Source organism: Rhipicephalus microplus, chromosome 2, assembly GCF_043290135.1.
Source record: "Rhipicephalus microplus isolate Deutch F79 chromosome 2, USDA_Rmic, whole genome shotgun sequence".
In the NCBI taxonomy this organism is placed as follows: domain Eukaryota; kingdom Metazoa; phylum Arthropoda; class Arachnida; order Ixodida; family Ixodidae; genus Rhipicephalus; species Rhipicephalus microplus.
The window spans coordinates 280,255,887-280,276,052 of NC_134701.1; the positions used below are offsets into that span (position 1 = coordinate 280,255,887).

At 47.4% G+C, this 20,166-nt stretch overlaps 2 protein-coding genes across 4 annotated transcripts in view; one reads left to right on the plus strand and one right to left on the minus strand.

Annotated features, from left to right (window-relative positions):
- Positions 1-20,166, minus strand: part of LOC119179646 (uncharacterized) — a 52,025-nt gene that overhangs the window by 17,102 nt on the left and 14,757 nt on the right. For all 3 annotated transcript variants that reach the window (XM_075882107.1, XM_037430776.2, XM_037430767.2), the window contains exon 3: positions 6,232-6,372. In XM_075882107.1, coding sequence (XP_075738222.1) covers positions 6,232-6,372 — 141 coding nt within the window. The remainder of the gene's footprint in view (positions 1-6,231; positions 6,373-20,166) is intronic.
- On the plus strand, positions 825-4,528 carry LOC142779501 (membrane metallo-endopeptidase-like 1). The gene has a single exon (XM_075882106.1). The coding sequence runs from the start codon at positions 2,121-2,123 to the stop codon at positions 4,476-4,478; it is 2,358 nt and encodes a 785-aa protein (XP_075738221.1). The 5' UTR covers positions 825-2,120; the 3' UTR covers positions 4,479-4,528.

Genomic DNA, 20,166 nt, shown 5'->3' on the forward strand with positions numbered 1-20,166 from the left:
CTTGAGTAATGACTAATTTCCTTTCATGCCGCTTTCGACAGCCTAGCTTGGATAAACTGCAGTTTGAGTTAAAAACTTGAAATGTTGTGATGACGCCTTGCCTAGACAGCAGCGCACGCGCATGCTTCACCAGCAAACTTGCACATTTTCATATTCATAGACTATGCATTACGTTTATATTTATCGTATCTCTTATAAACTTCAAAAATGCGTGACACTCTCGCTTATGCGCAGTATACCTGTAGGTTTTTCTTCTTTCTTTCTTTTTTGCATACCTGCAGGTGGAGTGAAATCCGCACAGCGCTCACAGTTGATTGATATGTGGGGTTTAACGTCCCAAAACCACCACATGATTATGAGAGACGCCGTAGTGGAGGGCTCCGGAAATTTCGACCACCTGGGGTTCTTTAACGTGCACCCAAATCTGAGCACACGGGCCTACACAGCGCTCACAGTCACGCTATACGACAAAAAAAAAACAAAAAAAACGTGACCGATGGGAGTGATCGAGCACTTTTTTTTTTCGTAGTTTTCAAAATGCGGTAGTCGTCGCACTTAGTTAATTGAAGTATGATCAAATAATTAATAGTTATTGAAGTTTATAACGTCTCGGAAGCACCATGTGGTTATCATAGACGCCGTAGTGGAAGGCTCCGGAAATTTTGACTACCTGGTTATTCCTTAACGTGCACTTAATGATAAGTAGACGGGCCTTGAGCATTTCCGCCCTTATCGAAAATGAGGGGCGCCGCGGCAGATACTCGGTCACGCGACCTGCGGGTCAATAGTTCGGCACCATGACAACTACACCACCGTGGCGGGTGTGTGATAATATAATATAATGATGGTAATACGAGATTCTTTCGGGAAACGTGCTATAGACTTCGAGACCAACATCTTTCATCGCATTTCAAATATTCCTGTAGCTTTACCCCAAAGTGAAAGTTACAAAGGAAGACAGGACAACAATGCTCTCGTTGCAGGGGCAAGGCTTTATTATACGGACCTCGAAAAGCCATCTTGTTGCCGAGGGAAGTCTTCGACAAGCAGTGAAAAAGCAATTTATCATGTTAGATCCACTGAAGATACCCGCAGGTAGACATTGAGTGCTGGAATGTGGTATGTAATTTGACTATTATGTATATTTTATTTGGCTTGTAGGCTGGTATTTGTAGGTAATGGTAGAATGTGAGCTAGGCCAAACTAAATCTAAAACCAGTACAACATAATAAACAGCAATAAAGGTGATTGAAGAGGGATAAAGAGATGAAGAGGCAGGAAAGTAAAGCAGATATTGGCATCCGGTTGGCCACGCAGCACTGGGTTGGAGAAATATGGGCAGAGTCGGAGCTTCTTTTTGTTGTTGTAGCCTCACTACCTGGCTGGCCACGTGGATAATAATCGCGCTACTCCCTCTAGCGCGAAAACAAAAGCAGACATAATGTTCTTTCGTAAGGTGCTTTGTACCTTGGCCACAGTTAGAGAAGGTTGCCGATGCCTTGGGGGAGTCTATTATAGGATCAAAGATATTTAGGCCGCACGACTAATTTATACTTTTTTTATTGTCTAAACTGCTCTATTTTTATTATTCTTAATTGTTTTTCCTCAAACTGCCTGCCCACCCCAGCATTAACGTCTGCACTTTTTATTCGTTTATTTTTAATATTTGCAATATTACATAATTACTTATTTTGTCTTTAAGTAGAAGACATTTAAACTAATACGTATCTATAAATTTCCTTTTAAAATTACCTGGTTCTTGGCCAATCCCTCAGCCTGGGTGTGTGCCACTGTTCAACGTTTTACTTTACAATACGATGAAAAATACGAACTTGTAAAAACTACGTATTAGGACGTATTTAGAACGCGTCAAGCATAAGTAAAAAGCAGATTTTGCCATACGTGCCCGCGTTCCGTATGTAGATGTATACAGGTCACTAATTTAGCCGCCTTAGGGATGTGGACGTTACTTTTATTTATGGCATTGCCGCGAGAAGGCAGAGGAGCGAGACAGAAGGAGAAGAAGCCAGCGCCCGAATCGGCGCTCCCAGCGACAGCGCACGTCTAATTTGCCGTCAAAGTCCCGGTCATACGCCCAGCAGCGGAACAGGGTCGAAGTCATGGGGCCGGCACCTCCTGGAAGAGAAGATTACGCGTCTACCACTGGTGAGCAGGAACGCGCTTCGGGCGCTCCAACGACCGACAGCGATCCAAGAGTGGTCGAGTACGGAACAGATTCGCAGCGCAAGGCTACCGCCGACGGGAGGCGGCGCAGTGTGCTATGCAACCGGCGATCAGTGTCCGCGGTCAAATTCCCACCGTTTTCTCGTTGGCCGCTGTGGCACCGTTACGGATTCAAAGCTATCGCGGTTACGGCATGCACGCTCGCCGTCTGCTGGGTCATCCCCGCTGCAATCAGGTTCACAGTGGGGTGCTGGCAGCCGCACTGTACCAACTGGGTGGCCGAGATGGGCAGCTCTCTGAACCTGAGCCAGGACCCCTGTGACAACTTTTACACCTTCGTGTGCGGGAAAGAGACTTCGAAGTTGACGCTTTTCCGCAGGGGCGGATTCGTCCGATTGACGATCAGCGTGTACCTGTCCTTCTTAAAGAAGCTCATGGTTACCGACTTCAGGCAGCCGAAGGAAGAACTCAGCATGGCTCATAGGCGCTACCTTCAGCTCTCGCAACGCTGTTTCCAACAGGCCATCAGCGGAGTGGACCATGTTGGCATGGTGAAGGCTGTGATGGCCGAGCACGGCCTGTCGTGGCCGCCTGACAAAGACGAACCGCGTTCGCTGCTTGAGCGGCTGACTGAGCTGTGCCTGGTACGGGGAATCCACGTGATCTTTTCAATTGAGTCCGGCATCAACCTCAGAAGACCTGGCTTCTACACAATTCACCTGGGCGTCAACCTGCAGTCGCTCGCCGTGTGGACACTGCTGCGCGGAAATCTCGTTCGGACGGGCAACCTAGGCTCCTTCTTCGTCAGAACTGCCGCCGTTCTCTCCAAAGAGCCCATAGATCCGCGGCTGGTCGAACGCTTGGTGTCTCTGGACAACATGATAATGACTGTGGCCATGGGCACTTCCCTCACGGAGCGGTTGAACTTGACCGAACAGTTCGTGAGCTTTACAGACCTCGGGAACCACACGGGAGAGTTTTTCCCTGGCCAAGTTCTCCTGAAGGCTGTGAACAGAGTATTGGAACTCTATGCCCAGCCACTGGGGCCGGAAGACGAGATCATGTTGACTCACGGCTCCTACCTACGGCTTCTCGGCCGTCTTCTATTGGCGAGTGGAGAGTCGGATACGGTCCAGGCGTACGCGGCGCTCATGCTGGCCCGGTCCCTGTCGCCTGCAGCCTCGCGCAAGCTTGCCGAAGCCCAGTGGCCCGGAGAAGGTGGCTCTATATTATCGACGCTACTCTCGCTGCAACACTGCGTCGGTGTCGCCGTGGTAGACCTGCCATACATAGCCGGAGACCTGTTCGTGCGGTGGTTCTTTCCCGGTGGACATATGGAAGCAGCACACGACATGGTCGCACGCATTGCAAACGCGACGCGGCAAACATTCGAGACACTGCACTGGATCGACGAGCCAACGCGTCGAAACGCCCTTCTTCGCATCTCCGATTTGGAGAGGATTGTCGTGCGTCCTGAAAACCTGTCTACAACCATGCAGCTTGACGATTACTATTCATTCCTGCCAGCTGCAGCGGACGACCTCAGTTATCCGGAGATGCTGTTCGACACGATGCAAGCAAAGGCGACGGCGGCGCTGCGGCTCCTCAACGCTACGCGTCCCGTTTTCAGTCACGTGAGAAGGGAGTTCCCCATGGTAGTGGTGAACGCCTTCTACGTCCCCATCTACCACATGATAGTCATTCCTCCGGGCATCATGTTCGCTCCTTTCTTGAAGCCCACGGATGTGCCGGATGCGCTCAATTACGGCAGCCTCGGTCACGTGATTGGCCACGAGATCACGCACAGCTTCGACGAGGACTTCGGGCTGTACAATAAGTTCGGTGAGCGCGAGGACTGGTGGTCGCCGGAGTCGCGTGCCAACTTTCGCGAACGACTGACCTGTCTGCGTCGCCTCTACAACGAGGCCTCCGAGGGGACGGGTATTGACTTCGGCGACACGGCTTTAGCGGAGAATTTCGCTGACTGCGGTGGCATGGTGAAGGCATTGCACGCTTTTAGGAACCTTGGACAGCAGACCGCGATGACTCTGAAAGGCCGCGAGTTCACAGCCGAGCAGCTATTCTTTATTTCGAGCTGTTACAAGTGGTGCTGGCCAACGCGAGACTCGGCGAAGCTGCGAAAAAGTGGCGACAAAGACGACATTCTCAAGTTTTATTCGCCGATGGACATGCGTTGTAATGTGCCGTTGATGAATATGCCCGAATTCGAGCAGGCCTTCGCTTGCACCAATGGGTCGTACATGAGATCGCTTAGCCGCTGCGAGGTGCTTTGACCTGACTCGCATTCGAAAAGGTAAAGCGAAGTTGCACTTCTGCGTGTTTTCCATTCGCGCATTTATGTGTTGGTAACTTTTACAATGCGCATAAACCTTACTGAGAATTTCGCGTCGGCAAGTATGTTATTTGATTCGGGTTTTCTTAGCGCTTGTCCTAGGCCTGTTTCCAAGTTAATGCTTTAGTTATGGCGAATGCTTAATGACCCAAGTGGTTCTTTTGATTGGTGTGTGTCCACAATACCCTTACAAGGCGCCCGAATTTCCAACATATGCAATACCAGAGCCATATGTTTGAAAGATAAAGCGTAACCGGTCGAGAGTGCTAGCGCATTAGTGTGTTATTGTACCTGTATGGATATAAACTATACATAAACTAAACTTATATGAATATATAACTATTTGTATGAATACAAAGATTATAAACAAAGGCGTCGAAGAAAGGGGGAGAGGCAAGCTCTTTCTATTTTACCGCCCGCTCCCGGGCAAACTAACACGCGTGTCTCTTTCCAAGATATGAATTTTGAATAATTTTGGATAGGAGACGTGTGCGTTTTGACACACTTGATTTTAGGGCTGAAAGAATGAGTGATGGTGAAAAAAAAAAAGCGGGAACCAGGAATAATTTATTCTACGAGATAATCACTTCCGCATTGAAATGAGAAACAGCGCGAGGAACAGGGACAGAGGGAACATGCACAAGCGCTGTTGGTTTTATTCATAAAAAAATTGAGTGGATCCCACGTACCTTGAGAATCGATGTTATGTAAAGCAGGCAGATGGAAGGTGATTATGTTTTATTTTTTTATTGAGCAAGACATTATGAATCGGTGCTAAATATACATACAAATCCACGCGCGCACACACACACATTAAACAGCCGCATGTTTTATATTAGCAGCTGTTTACAGTGTCGTAACGATGCCAACAGCAACATAGATATTAGCAACACCAGAAGCGGTGTAAGCTAATGTGAAGCGCTGATTCGCGCGAGGATGGTAGCCAGGCCTTAACACTGCTACACAAATACACTTCAGCGGATGGCGAACTATAGCCCGACATGAAGGCTTCATCATAAGAGTACATATAAATTCGATGAACATTAGCGTCTATTTAGAAAATATATCCAGAACCTGGCGTGGCTCTGTGGTAGAATACTTCATTGTCACACAGAGTACTAGGGTTCGGTTCCTGCTGGCACATTTATTGTTTGCGTTCGTCAGGTCAACGCTGCGTATATGAAAGCTTTTTTTCTTAACGCCCAAGCGTTAGAATTACCCATGTTTGTTCTCGCCGTTCCTGGGTATACACATACCCGCCCCCGGGTATGCGCCACTGTTTTTATGGAAAGTGTTTCACGACGTACGCGACGAAATTGAGACATTGTCATGTCATGACCAGTGAGTCGTATTCGTAAAACCATTTTACTTTCCCGTGCTAATTTACAAGTAAGCGGGTGATAAATGAGAGCACACAGGCGTATAGGCGGCTAGACAGATACGCAAATATACGCCAGAAGTGCTTGTAGTGCGCCAAGAAATGCTTCACATTTAAAAGTAACTAGCCCAGGGACAAGCGTCAATAGAGCCTATGCATATTCTTGAAGAATAGTGGTATTCGCAAATTTGTGGCGTTTTAAAAGCCTTATTAAGACGCTGTAAAACGCCGAGAAAATAGGGGCGTACGTTTTCCCGTGCTATTTCTCCTCATCGTATTGGCGGCTCGGACCACTTCAGGTTTGTTAGGGGCTTACCGTATAGGATTCCAGCCAATGCCAGGCCTGGCGCTGTCTCCATGATGTAAGGAAAACAGAGTGCCGCTCCGCACACCAGGCAGCAGCACAGGTTTGAGACTATCACAGGAATTCGCTTATGCAGCACGGTAGACAGCACACCTGCAATATCGTGACATCGCACTAAGTATGACTTGTCTCGTAAGCTTAATGGCAGTGTTTATTCTGTAATTCCACAGTTACATATGTTTCTGCTAGCTGCAAGACTCGTGTGCGTGAAGGCGCGCACGCGGCAGAAAGTGAAGTTGTGAAAACTGCTCCACTGCAGATGCGCGCTGAAAGTCACCTCGTTAGTATATAGAAAGTACGTTGAAGGGCCCCTAAACAACCTGTGAAAATAGAGAAAAGGAACGCCTTATTATTCTCTCCCGGCGTGTCCCATTCGGACGGTATGATTCGTGACATCAGCAGTTCACGTGACGTCAGGATGAAAGAAGCTATCGATTGGTCGATATACGAGAGATATCTGTTGTCAATTGTTTCGCGTTCTACTTTGCCCGCAGTCGGATGCCGGTTCTGCTTTGTCTCTTGTGCACTACCATGCGCGATAAACTGATTTCACTTCGTCTTCTGCGTTTGCGACTGTGCCAGCAGAGAGCAGCGTGCAGACGAAAAGCGCAAAATTCTGACACGGTGCAACACTGGCATTTCGCGTGTTTTATGAAGAAATAGGAGGCGGGGAGGAAATAGCGCGCCCGCAATTTTTCAGTTTTGTTTGCGTATATTGTCACGTGCTACAAAAGGTCTTCAACTCGGAAGAACTGAGCCGGCGGGGAAACGCACCGAAAACTGGCAAGATGGCTGCTTCAATAATCAACAACAACCAGAGCGCGCGCTGCCCCAGAACATCGTCTTCCATTCTAGCGGGCAGCCATGGCTGGCGCTCGTCGTACCTAGCGGCCAAGTGGCATTATTCCCCCTCTGAGAAAAGAAAAAAAAAAGGCATCACTCTGATGTTCGGAAAGTACAAAGGCAAAGTCGGAGCGAACCAACAGAAAATACACGCACACAAAAAAATTGGCCCCAAATCTGCATGTTACACTGCATATGTCGCCGAAAGACGATAGTCTTGCGTCTGGAGAAAATGAACGAAACGTTTATTTGATGTTCTGCGCGAGAAATTCGGTGAATGGTATTGTGGAGGCGCTCCGTTAGCGTGCTTCCAGCGTGTAGCGGAGGCGAACGAGCGCATAAGGCACGTTAGACCCGAGCGCCATCTGGCAGTTATCTTCGAAAACGAAGGCGTGTGCGCCAGCGGAGAAAGATGCGCGCCTGTCTCGGAGGTGATAAGGTGCAGAACGCAAAGCGACGGGCAGGTGCCACCACCGTGTCGTCTTGGCAAAGCGTTTTTTGTATTGTAAGTGTGGTAGATTTTGCGAGCTAGCGTCTCGGCGCATTTTAATTTCCCTCCGGTAGGGGCATTGACCCTCACGTCCGGAATCGGCAAACATCTCAAAATAACGCACTATTCACTACAGTCACGTCGCACAAGCTCGGGATGGGCACACATGCGTACCGCTGCCCACGATCCCCACATAGGCGTTCATCGGTGCGTTCTTGCATCAAATGCAAACATGATTTCAGATGTTGCCTTCGGGGTAGTTTTCCTTTGTTTTGTCGAAGCACAGATATCGCCTGACAATTGGCAGTGGTTCGTACTCCCAACATTCACGCACCGTCAAAATATTTCACGGACAATGCGTCCATTGTTCGGGGACTTTCTCATAGATTGACCGCTACTGACCGATGCCATATCTATTGTTTTTTGAAGCGTGCTTGATCTATTGTGCTGTAGGTGAAACAGCATCGTTGTACAGTACAATATTTGGTGAGCGCGTCTCGTACTACGAAAATATATAAAAAGGGAGAGAAGTTATCAATTTCGCAATACTCGTGTGTATACCGCACCGTTTCGAAAGCCTATATGCCGTCACACCTACATTGCATCTCCTTTGATGTAAATAAATTAACTTTACACAAGGAAATGTGAAGTGTGGTAGCTAAATCAACAAGGGCTGTTTACAGATGTAGCGAGGATCGCACGAACACCCGCGTATTCGAGTTAAGGTTCGCATTAACGAATTTCATTCTGTTAATACCAATGACCGTATGCTATAGATATTACTTTGATGCCCGATAGACAACCAATTGCATTTATCTTCTGGTATTGTTCTTTCTATAGTAACATTATTTTTTCTGTCAGCGACCCGACATAGCGATGACTCTTTGCTTTTGTTAAAGTCTCACCCATCTGGGGCAGAGTAGAGGCGGTCATCAAAAATATCTGTTAAGGGTGTAGAACTACATGCATTACTCAGAGAACTCGCACAGACGACAATGGGAAGTTCGCAGGGCGTGATCTCAACGGTCGGCAAGAATGAAGCATTGAACATGGTTTTCTGGACATATGCGAACGGACGAAGATTATTGATGACGATATAGTAAAAGCTCGTTAACTAAGATTGCGTTTGAACTGACAGAATTAACCGAATACCGAATTATCGTAAGTATCAAGAAAGCGATCAACAACTGCCTATTTCAGTCTGCAGATGACTAGGCTCTTTACGAAATGAAGCGCGTCTTTCTCTTTCAGTGCAGCACAATTGTTCACTCTTCGTACTATCATACGAACAATTTGTTAAGCTGTTCTTCTAATGATGTTTAGTGTATCAAGGCATTGCTAATTGGAGTGTAGCCACATCCCGGGATTCGGACGGTCGTTTTCTCTAGAATAATATTACCATCATACCTGATCTTCAGGCAAAGGCGTGGGTCTGACCTTGATGAGCTGGCTTAAGCGCAAGTGACCACCTAGATGGACCTACTGCAACTAACGCAACCCAGTAGAGAACTTCTCCAGAGGATCGGCCTCGGTGAACATGTGGAGGTACCATGGAACTGTCGTACTTACTCAGAGAGTGGTACAAGGTATCTCCACTACCGAAGAACAAAGACCCAATTCTGCATTCTGGAAGACGCAAAGCAAGACCAACGTGTACATAGCTAAAGAGACAAAATATTTGAATACGGTTGGATTTACAGACGCTGCACCATATCAATCAAACGCAAAGAACAAGGTGGCCATGGTCCCATACGGAAAAGGAAACATCAAAAGCTGCTCCTCCACAGCCCAAGCCTGCATAACTGAAGCGGAGGAGATATCGATCGCAATGGCAATCAAGGAGGGCAGGGAGCGAAAGCGCCACTGACAATAATCACAGCTTTGAAGGCTGCATGTAGGAACAACCATAGGGGTACACAAGGAATGAGATCATACCAAGTTCTAACAAAAGCTCCTAAACATTTCCCACTTGAAAACACCCAAACCATAATCTGGGCGCCAGGGCATGAGGGCGTCACAGGCAACTTGTTTGCGGATGAGGCGGCTCGAGGCTTCACGAATCGCCGAGCTTACTTGCACACACTGCAATAGACGATACAACACCCCTATAGACCCCGTATGTTTGCTACAATTCTTCAGTACTACAGGGATAATAGGAAACTGTATCTATCACAACATGAAAACCTCACAGCAGTGGAATCTGCGACGTTACGCATACTTCAGAAAAACACACACCAACTTACACAGGTTACATGTATTCTACTCCACAGCATAAATACGTAAATACAGCGCCTATGCGAAACAACAGCCAGTTGTTTTCGCGAAATACAGTGTGACTGCAGCTCAAGCACCCCGTGCCTTAAGTCGAAGCGTACTCTGAAGCCATGCCTTATTACCTACCAACAACGTGATTCTCGATTGTGACAACGCCTTTCAGAAATACCGCAACCGTTACGACTGCCCGTGGACGTTGTTTCCGTTCCTTCGGGTCGTTCATTAGCGGCACTTTGCGTCCGGCGCACTCCGAGGATCGTCCGCATTAACGTGGCTGCGGCCAAGTTTACGACCGAATTAACGAGGGTTTGATACCATTAGGCGATTCATATGCCGGACGGGATCGGAGGACACACCCTATTTACCCGATTTTCCGAATTAACGAGTGTGGAATCAACGAGCCTTTGCTGCATTTCCGTCAGAAATTACAGGAACATCTTGCAGCCAGAAATAGGGTAGTATTACAATAACTCAAAAACTAATAAAATGCGAAAGCAAATGACCAAAACCGAAAGTAACACGCAATACAGCAAGTAGTCGGTCTTGAAAAAAAACTAAAAATAAAATAAAAAAACAAGCAAGGACTTTTTACTAGAAATAGATGACATGCGTATGCACCATATGATATTCCATAATTTATCTGAACGTTGCTGCTTTGGAACACTGTGAGTAGACGTGAGTATAAACGTGAACTAGGTAGGGCTGATAGTAATGCTGAGTACGAGTAGATAGGATTATATGTCGACAAACGTAAGTGGAACTCACTCAGGCCCGTATTCACAAACCAACCTCGGCCATATACCTCACGTTTTTCTCAACTTCCTGTACTCTCTACATGCGTTATAAAGGCCCAAGAATGGTAACAGGGCGAAAGATAAGGACAAGACTGTTTTATGAATACTGGTCGAATTTGTTTATCATGCGCAATAAATGTTTCAAACCGATAAGGAAAACTCGATTAAAGCTTGAGGTTGGTTTTGAATACGAGCTTTAGACTCACTCAAGAAGTATGCATTGACTCACTCGGAGTCAGACTCACGAAAATTTTCTTCTTGGACTCACTCGGACTCAATCTCACCAACATATCACTCTCCTAGACTCACTCAGAATAACGGCTCGATCTGAGTCCGAGTGAGTCGAATCAACAGCATGTTCGCTGACCTATGGTGTGCACCAATGTTCAAGGTACGGTACGTGGCACTGTGGCATGGGAAACCATGACATGACATGACACGACAAGAACTCTATTTAATAGTCCCGAGGAAAATGATGAAGGGAGCTCTAGGACTCTCCATCAAGTCGGTGGCTCCACCCAGCACGGGACCAGGAGGCGGTGACTCGGCGACGGCCCGGGCCCTCTGGGCAGCCTGTAGTTGAAGAGTGATGTCCGAACTGCGAAGAGCTTCGTCCCACGTTATCTGATTGTGCAGCCCGGAGCCAACATTGAATGGGCACAGCCAGAGCATGATCCAGGCAGCAAGACTCGTTCCCGCTTTTAGTACAGGACTGCGGTAAGTCAGGATCAATACGACTAAGTGTTCTTATGCTGGGATACGTTCGCGTCTGCAATAAGCTGACCCCGACCGACTGCGTCCTGTTCAACTCGGGACTAGGCGGAGGGAAGGTCGTCCTGCTTAATCTGTAATGCGAGGTAATCTCGAAGAATGTGGACAGCGGGTGTGTAGTTGTGCAATTCAGGAGAAGAGCTGAGGCTTCTGAACAAGCGCGGTGAGCGAAATGTTGCGTCAGACCGCGAGCCCGCTCATCGGAATCGCGCCCAGCCAGATTAACGGCTCGATCGACGTGAGCCCGAAACTAGGTAATGTGATGTCCTCCCTTCTCATTGGTCGCGGTGTTGTGAAAGGATTCATGAACGATTGTCGCTGCTTGTTTCGATATTAGTCCGCCCGAAAAAGACCTGGCCGCCATACGTGAGTCGGAGTAAATAGTCGTGGGAACCTTGGCAACACGTATACGTGTTGGCGCTCAGGTGGAGAAAGAGACTGCGATAGCTCTGCTATATATGGCAGAGCTATCGCAATCTCTTCCTCCGCCTGAGCGTCGTTCGTGGAAATCGATGCTGCACTCACTAGCATTCCACGCACGTCGACAACTGATATTCGAAACTTCTTCTCTCTGCCATACTAGGCAGCGTCGACAAGGAAAACCCCGGCTTGCTGGGGGTTCATCATATCATGCCCCATCATTTTGCTTTGCTACGTACGTGCAGAGCTGTTGCGCTTTGGCGAACCTCTGAAGGTGTAAATGATATGTGACGCGGCTGAGAAGGTAATGAAGTTAAGAAATTTACCGAATTGCTGGACGGGGGTTCGGTGTGACACCAGATTAGGTTTTCTCAGTCAAATTGCCCTTGTCTTGCAAGTGACTTGCACATACATTGATAATAATGTCGAAAACATCTTGCGTGCAGTTTCCTTAAAAAAAAAAACACGGCATATTCACAAAGTAAATAGTGATGAGTGGGCGAAGCAGTCGGATCGTTCGGTGTCACCGTAAATCACCTGCGACCTTGACCACAAACGCATGTGAATGACTGACAAAGCGGTGAACAGTTATATACAAGGCTCATTGGTCAAGAATGGTATGTTGTGCTGAGTTGTGAATTTCGTTTTGCCCTCATTATTACTGCTTTATAGTATCAGATGTAGCCTGAAGTTGGCAAAGACGAGGTCTGTGCACGTTCTCTTGGGTGGTTGTCGGTTGTTTCCAGTCGTACGAAATGCATCGTAAAGCATATCGAGACGTCATATGCTGCACAAGCCAATCATTGTCCGTGATCATCATCGTCGTCAGCTCCATCGACATCACAACTACGGCGAACAACGCCAACGCCGGACAAGCATCGATCTTAATATACTATTTCGCTACCACACCTATACAAATCGATCACCGGTGATCAACACTCTGGATCGTCAATTTTGGCAAGTTAAATTTGTTTATCGTGCACCAAGCACTTTCTAGTAGTCGGTGCTGCCACACAACTTTCAGAATCAATTTGAATTTGCCCGTTTTGGCAACATAGTGATTTTCGATAGACCTTCGCGCCAACCAATGTGCGTGTTTTGTTGGGAAAATGAATTCGGATGGCGAACTTCACAAATGTGCACGCCCCTCGTGATCATGCTACAGTAACATCAAAGTTCTGTAATAAAAAAGAACCTTGGTAAGTCAAATGCCAATTCAAGGTGCAGCGTCGCAATCTGACAGTGTTGAGCAGTAATTATAGTCGGTAATTTATGCTAGCTATTCAAAAGAGAGATGGTGCTAGGAGTCGGGGAAAAAATATTCTACAAAAGCAAAAAAACTTCCGAAGTTCTACCGCATGTATAAAGTGTGGAGGTGGCATTGTAAGCCAGTTTACTGCAACTTTGGTTTAGCTTGTATCGTTATATCAGACACAGGGCCGTATCTAGTGTCACTAGTCATTCTACGGCATCGTCGTAACGCATGCGAGGGTGCTCCCCTGCCGCAAGTGCGCAGCTGCTCACATTTGTGCACAATCCTACATCAACTCTGGTTACGTGCGAGGTCCACACGTCGCCGCGGCGTGCTGGAGCCGGCTGCAGAGCTTCTCTTCATGACAAGGACACCGGAGCACATTACAGCCCTGACTAGGGAGCAGCGTGAAACGTTTTTTTAGAACTGCGCTCAGTATTGTTCTTTTTTTAAATTATGATTTGCAAATATGCAAAGAAATATGATTTGATGGGTATATTGGAACTCCAACATATGCGGAGAGAGGTGGCTCATGGAAACAGGTGATGCTAGACGAATAGCGATGTTCGTTGAACATCTGATTTATAGAAGGATTATTGACATCACGGACATGCATCTATATTAAGACTGCTGCAGGTTTTTATAGCAAAAAACAAACAAAGACATTACTGAGTAAAGTGTGCGAGTTCACTTGTGCCTCACGAAAAACCAAGCAATGCTTCACCGCATGACACGAGCAATGAAGCAGCACCTGGACAAGAAGGAGACGGTCTCTGTGTCGTCGTTTTGTTCTCGCGCTACAACTATCGTCATGCCATACCAACTAGCCCAAGGTGCCACACTTCTAAGTTACAGCACCTGGGTTCCCATTTTCTTTGTGTGAATAGAAACAATTTGTACGACATTTATTATTTTATACATTTTCCTGGGTTATTTATATTCAAAACGTATATTCTGAATTTTCTTCGTTTTGAATATTTTTGCATATACAGTGCTTTTATGGCATTGTTTACTAGCTGTCAACGAAAAAATTACACACTGTTCGCATTTTTATTCATTTCAAAATATTTCTGTTGCTCTACGACATATATTTTTTGGGAAGAGCATTTTATTGCTCAAAATTCGCTATGCTGAAATGCGTGCCAGAGTACCCTTTAAACTGGCAAAAACGTTCTTTCCGAGACATATGAAAAATAACAATTTTCCCGCGGCAACGACAAAGTTAAGGAGCTTCGCCCCTAAGACAACACTTTATTACAGACAAACTTGGGCCAGGAGTAAAGAAAGCTAAGAGATACATAATTTTTCACCTGCGATAAAAAAATGCCCCCTTCTATTTTGAACGTTGCTAGTCTTCTGTTTTTGTTAGACTCCAACAGAGATCGCAGTGATGTGACTGCGTGCGGCGAATGGACGTGTCATTATTGCACTTTTTTTTTTGTTTACGCCTTCGTCTCGTTTCGTTATAGCGCCGCTGCACGTTGAGGGAGCACAAACGGGCACGCATGGCTTGAAAGTGGTAGCTGCCTTGATTCATTATCCTTCGCACAAGGGTGCCTCATACCGATGTGCTTAAAGCCGTAAGATTGTTGTTTCGATCCGGGCGAAAGTGGTCTTGGCACTGAGAAGTTTTTCGTTAAAGTATTTACAATCTTTCATATTACAGCTTCACTCTAACATGCATGTGCGGTTTCGGTTCGATGATGATTACGGAGCTTGCCACCTGAAACGTCAGTGGCCGCTTTCGGATCGCTGCACGCAACTAGTGAAGCAGAGCCCGAATACCGGAAGCAGTCGCACGCTCTCTCTACGCGATGGCGCATGCAACGTGATTTAACGGCTCCAGCTGCAATAGCAGGCGTCGTCGCACGAACAGGAAGTCTCGACGCCGCCTCTGGGTTGGCGAAATGGCTCGGCGCTGCCACTCATTCGTTGAGCGGCTCGGCGCCATTCGCCCCGGTGTCGCGCTGCGAAGCGGAGCTTCCAGCGCGTGTCAGCGACACCCTCTCGCGAAGAAACGCAGGATGTGGGCAGATAAAGAGCCGGCACAAGCGACCCGCGGAGCCAAGACGAAGGGAAACAAGCGGTATAGGCGTTTCGAACCGTTTAAGAGCTCTGAATACAGTAGGGAGAACATCTTGACGTTTAAAAACTATGGCCCCAGAAGACTTCCGGTTTTTCCGTTTGAACCAAGCAACTAAATTTATGATACCACTTAAACGACCGAAGGTCGCTGTGCCACATGTACCCAGTAGTGATTGAAAAAAATAAATAAATAGGTGATTCCATTCATGAGCTTGGGTTTCTAGATGGTCCTGTGATGTATGTAGTATTATTGCTAAAAGAAGAATGCTACCTTGTGCGGGCTGCTCCCGGCCAGTTAGCTTCGCTAATAACGTCGCAATTGGCTAGCGCTTCCTATGGTCAAGGCGATGGTGATATGCGGCTAGATGTAGCATTGCAATGAGAGGCTTGTCGGTATTTGCTCAGTGCTAGTTTTATTTTAGATTGCGAGGCAAAAATGTCGTCGTAAGACGATCTTGCGTCTGGAGAGAGTGAACAAAACGTTTATTTGATGTGCGCAAGAAAATCGGTGAATGATATTCTGGAGGCGCTGCGTAAATGCCTCGAGCGTGCTGCGGAGGCGAACGAGCGCATCAAGTCACGTCACACGTGAAACATGAGCGCTATCCGGCAGTTATCTTGGAAAACGAAGCGCGCACGCCCTGCGCACCCGTCTCGGAGGTGATAAGGTGTTCACGCACGGTGCAGTCCTCGCAAGGCGACGGGTAGGTGCCACCACCGTGTCGTCTCAGCAAAGCGTTGGAAACACTTGCCTTTTCGTGCAAGCGTTGCATGGTCAGCGCAACGTGATAAACGCTACGGTCCTTAGAATTACTTATGTATGCCTTTTCTAGAAATAGACACACATACAGAATATTAACGTGTTGTTATAGTGCCTCAGATATGCGCAATAATTGCTTTTTAATTGAAAATCGCACAAGTATGAACGCTGAATCTTGAGCAATATTGGTGGGCGCTGCGGATGGGGTCGGCCGTTCGGAGTATCGTTTGGTAACTTTTGTGCCGTTAAGGGTACTGTTAAGGGCGGACAGACAGACAGACAGACAGACAGACAGACAGACAGACAGACAGACAGACAGACACAGACAGACAGACACAGACAGACGCAGACAGACAGACACAGACAGACGCAGACAGACAGACAGACGCAGACAGACAGACAGACAGACAGACAGACAGACAGACAGTCCAAAATTTTTGCGTCGAAGGTCCCCAAGAAAGACTATCGTCTTTAAAAGCTCGTGGCAAATGCATTAACACACCGTGGCGGAATGATATTGGGCGAGATGAAATTGATTGGCATGTGGGGTTTAACGTCCCAAAACCACCATATGATTATGAGAGACGCCGTTGTGTGGAGGGCTCCGGAAATTTTGACCACCTGGGGTTCTTTAACGTGCACCTAAACCTGAGCTCATGGGCCTACAACATTTCCGCCTCCATCGGAAATGCAGCCGCCGCAGCCGGGATTCAAACCCGCGACCTGCGGATCAGCAGCCGAGTAGAGGAAATACCTTGACGCCGACATGCGGAAGCCACTTACGCGTACTTTCCCGTTTGTTGTTGTTGTTGTTGTTGTTGTTGTTAACATTGTCGGACTTCTATTTGATGAAATCAGTAAAGTAAGCTTTTTAGATTTAGCTGCAAAAAACACAAGCCATATTTACTTACGCATCTCCGGAGTGTTTATGATCACCCGGGCGTTTTCTTTCGTGCGGAGCACGTGGAGAGATTGTCATCGTAATAATGAACTATATCAGGAGACAAAGAAACGTGGACAGCATTGAGATTTGTCTGTTTCGTTGGATAATACTGAAAGAAGAATAAACTGTGCGAGAAGTTAAGACGAAAAGAAGGAATGCATACGGCAATTAGCAGCGAAGTCCAAGCCCCGTGAATGTGTGTTTCTTCCATTCGTCTTAACTTATACGTTGTTTACCCTTATTTCAAGAGAGGACATCTTCCCTCGAAAATCAGGGAGCGCCTTTGTGAAAACTAGCTTCCTTTATCTGCTCCAGCTTAGCTGACTCGGTAGCGCACGCTCTGGTTGCCTGCGTGCGAGCACTTGCGAAGTTTACAGGCGGGCCTTTTCTGTTTACGCTATAATGAAAGCGCACTGTAACATACGTATGCGTCAGTCTCATACCGGTTAATTTCATTCAGTGCATTAAACTATGTTCCAAAGAGGAACCACCCTCTATGCATCTTCGCATTGCGTGTTGGGACGTATAGCTGTTAGAATCCTCGCCAGGCTGCTCCATGTGTCTACCGCTGGATCAGCTCCTTCCCTCTACACGATGCATGATCTTGGACAAGTAAAAGGTTTTTACCACAGACTACAGAACTGTGAGCTGACTTGAATATTATGCACGTTGTGGAACGAAAATCCTCTTAGAAGCATGTATATTGATTGTTGAAATAGATAATCTCCTTCTATCACGGGACTTTAGCAGAAGGGTTAAACTTTTTTCGAACAAAACAACAAAGTCGGCCTTTTTTTTTTTTGGATTTTGGGGGGCCTCTTAAAATCGGAGGGCCCGGTTCATTTGAACCCTTTGAACTTTGGATAATCCGCCCCTGGGCGGAAGTAACTGAACCTAAAGCAGTCATTACAAGAAGCCAGGGGCATGCTGCACATACTGTGGCGTTGTCTTGAATGTTTCTGCGTGCTAAACTGAAAGAAAGCTGTGTGGGTTAGTTTCAAATGATTGTGAATTAACTGGAAGAGGAATTTCAGTCTCTAAATCTTCGTTCTAATTTCCAAACGATCGAGACGCGCTTGCTCACAGATCTCAGTACGAGAATATTGACGGCGATATTTATTAAATATAAGGCTAGCGCTAAGCCGTCGTACCCTCGCTATTTTATTGCAGTTCGACTGTGTATAGGAGTCCCATACAATTTTAGGATACTCAACTGTTGGCCTGACTAGGGTCTTGTAAGCTAGGCACTTATATCAAAGGGACACCGGTAAAGGTCACGCCTGAGAGTGTACAATGCCTTGGTTGCTTTCGAGGAGACGTGGTCGATATGCGGATTCCATTGCAAATCCGGCGTAAACAATATTCCAAGATATTTGTATTTCCCTACACGCTTTAGCTTCATGTTATTAATTTGGTAATCATAAACCAGCGGCTTTTTTCTTTCTCGTTATAGACATAAAACTGTTTTTCTCTGATTAAAGGTCATTTGCCAGTTTTCACACCAATGGATAATTTTTCGAACGTTGCGGTCTAAATTAATTTAATCATGTTGAGTCTCAATAGTGCTATAAACATATTGCTATGGGGTGCCACAAATGAACATTATAGGAAAGAGGACGATGTTTAGGGCGAGCTCGTGCAGACTGGGCTTCGTATTGTATGCCTGTCTGTTTACTTAAAGTAAAGGTATTTTTCAGACGCCTTCTTCCCGTAACATTTTGGTGGAGGTGCGGGTTTTGCCACAGTCAACATTCACGACGATTCTACGCAGCGGACGTTCCTTGGCTGCCTGTGCGATGCCTGTTCAAGAAGAGAACGAGGATTCTTCGGAGACTACCCCAACCATGCTTCGTCCAACTACGCAGCAACCAACAGCACCGCATTCAGCCGCTACTAGCCGCACCATCGTCCTGACCCAACCACGTGACCCAGGCAACTTTTCGGGCAGTGACAGTACTGACGTAGAGGAATGGCTTCAGCTGTACGAACGGGTGAGCGCTCTGTACAACTGGGATCCGACGCTCATGTTGGCCAATATTATTTTTTACCTTGATGGCACAGCTAAAGTTTGGTTTTCCAACCACGAGGAAGATATCACGAGTTGGGACATCTGTGAACATAAACTCTCTTCGGCAAGCCCATTGGGCGTCGTCGTGCTGCGCAGAAAGAACTGGCGTGCCGACTCCAGTCCTGCGCCGAGTCGTACGTTACATACATACAACTGTGCTCGCCCTCTGCCGGAAGGTTGACGACGAGATGCCGGAATCTGAAAAGGTCGCGCACATCCTCAAAGGAATCGCCGATGACGCCTTCAATCTCCTCGTGTTTCGAAACTCATCGACCGTCGACGACGTTATTAATGAATGTCGACGCTTCGAAGACGCGAAAAGTCGCCGTATCACTCCACACTTTTCGCGTCTTCCCAACACGGCTGCAACATCTACCTGCGAGGACGCCCGTTTGCCACCAGCCCCTGCTGCTTCCGACAATATCGCGTGCATCGTGCGCCACGAAATCGAGGCAGCATCTCCCCTGTCTGACCAAGCCCGGGCCCCGACGACTCTCGCACCACGATTTCTTTTATCAGGAGTGTCGTGCGCCAGGAATGGCCAACGCAGGACTTCAGACGCTATGCCCCGTTAACCAACCTGACTACCGACTGCCCGGTACACCTAATATGTCCCGCGGACCGAACAACCGCCCACGTTACCGGAACTCGGCAGAACGGCGAACTTCCGATGACAGGCCGATCTGCTTCAACTGTGGACGAGTCGGTCATATTTCACGTCATTGCCGCACTTCCTGGGATTGGCAGCCTTGGTCGCATTTTATGCCAACACCCGACGCCCACCTGCTGGTTTTCCGATACCGATCTACGCGGAACAAGACGATGCTTCGCCATCCAGGACCGCCCAACCGAACCGCTGCTCGTCGCCCTCTGGACGCATGCCCGCTCAACTAACCGACGTCGCTCCCCCTCCCCATCCTACCGCCAGTCCTCGGAAAACCGACGGCCGCAGCTCATAGAGGTGAGCCTGCTTCGACGACCCGACCCGAAATTTCTCTACACACGATACCCGGACACAACAACTTGATTAAAGTAAATGTTGACGGTACTTCTGTGGCAGCACTCATTGACACCGGCGCTCACATATCAGTCATGAACTCCAGCCTTTGTGCTCGACTCAAGAAAGTACTCACTCCTGCTCCAATCACTGTTTTGTCCGAGTAGCCAATGGTGCATCACCAGCAGTC

Excerpts from the sequence above, each read along its gene's own strand:
- LOC142779501 (XM_075882106.1), top strand. The coding sequence starts at position 2,121 with ATGGGGCCGGCACCTCCTGGAAGAGAAGATTACGCGTCTACCACTGGT.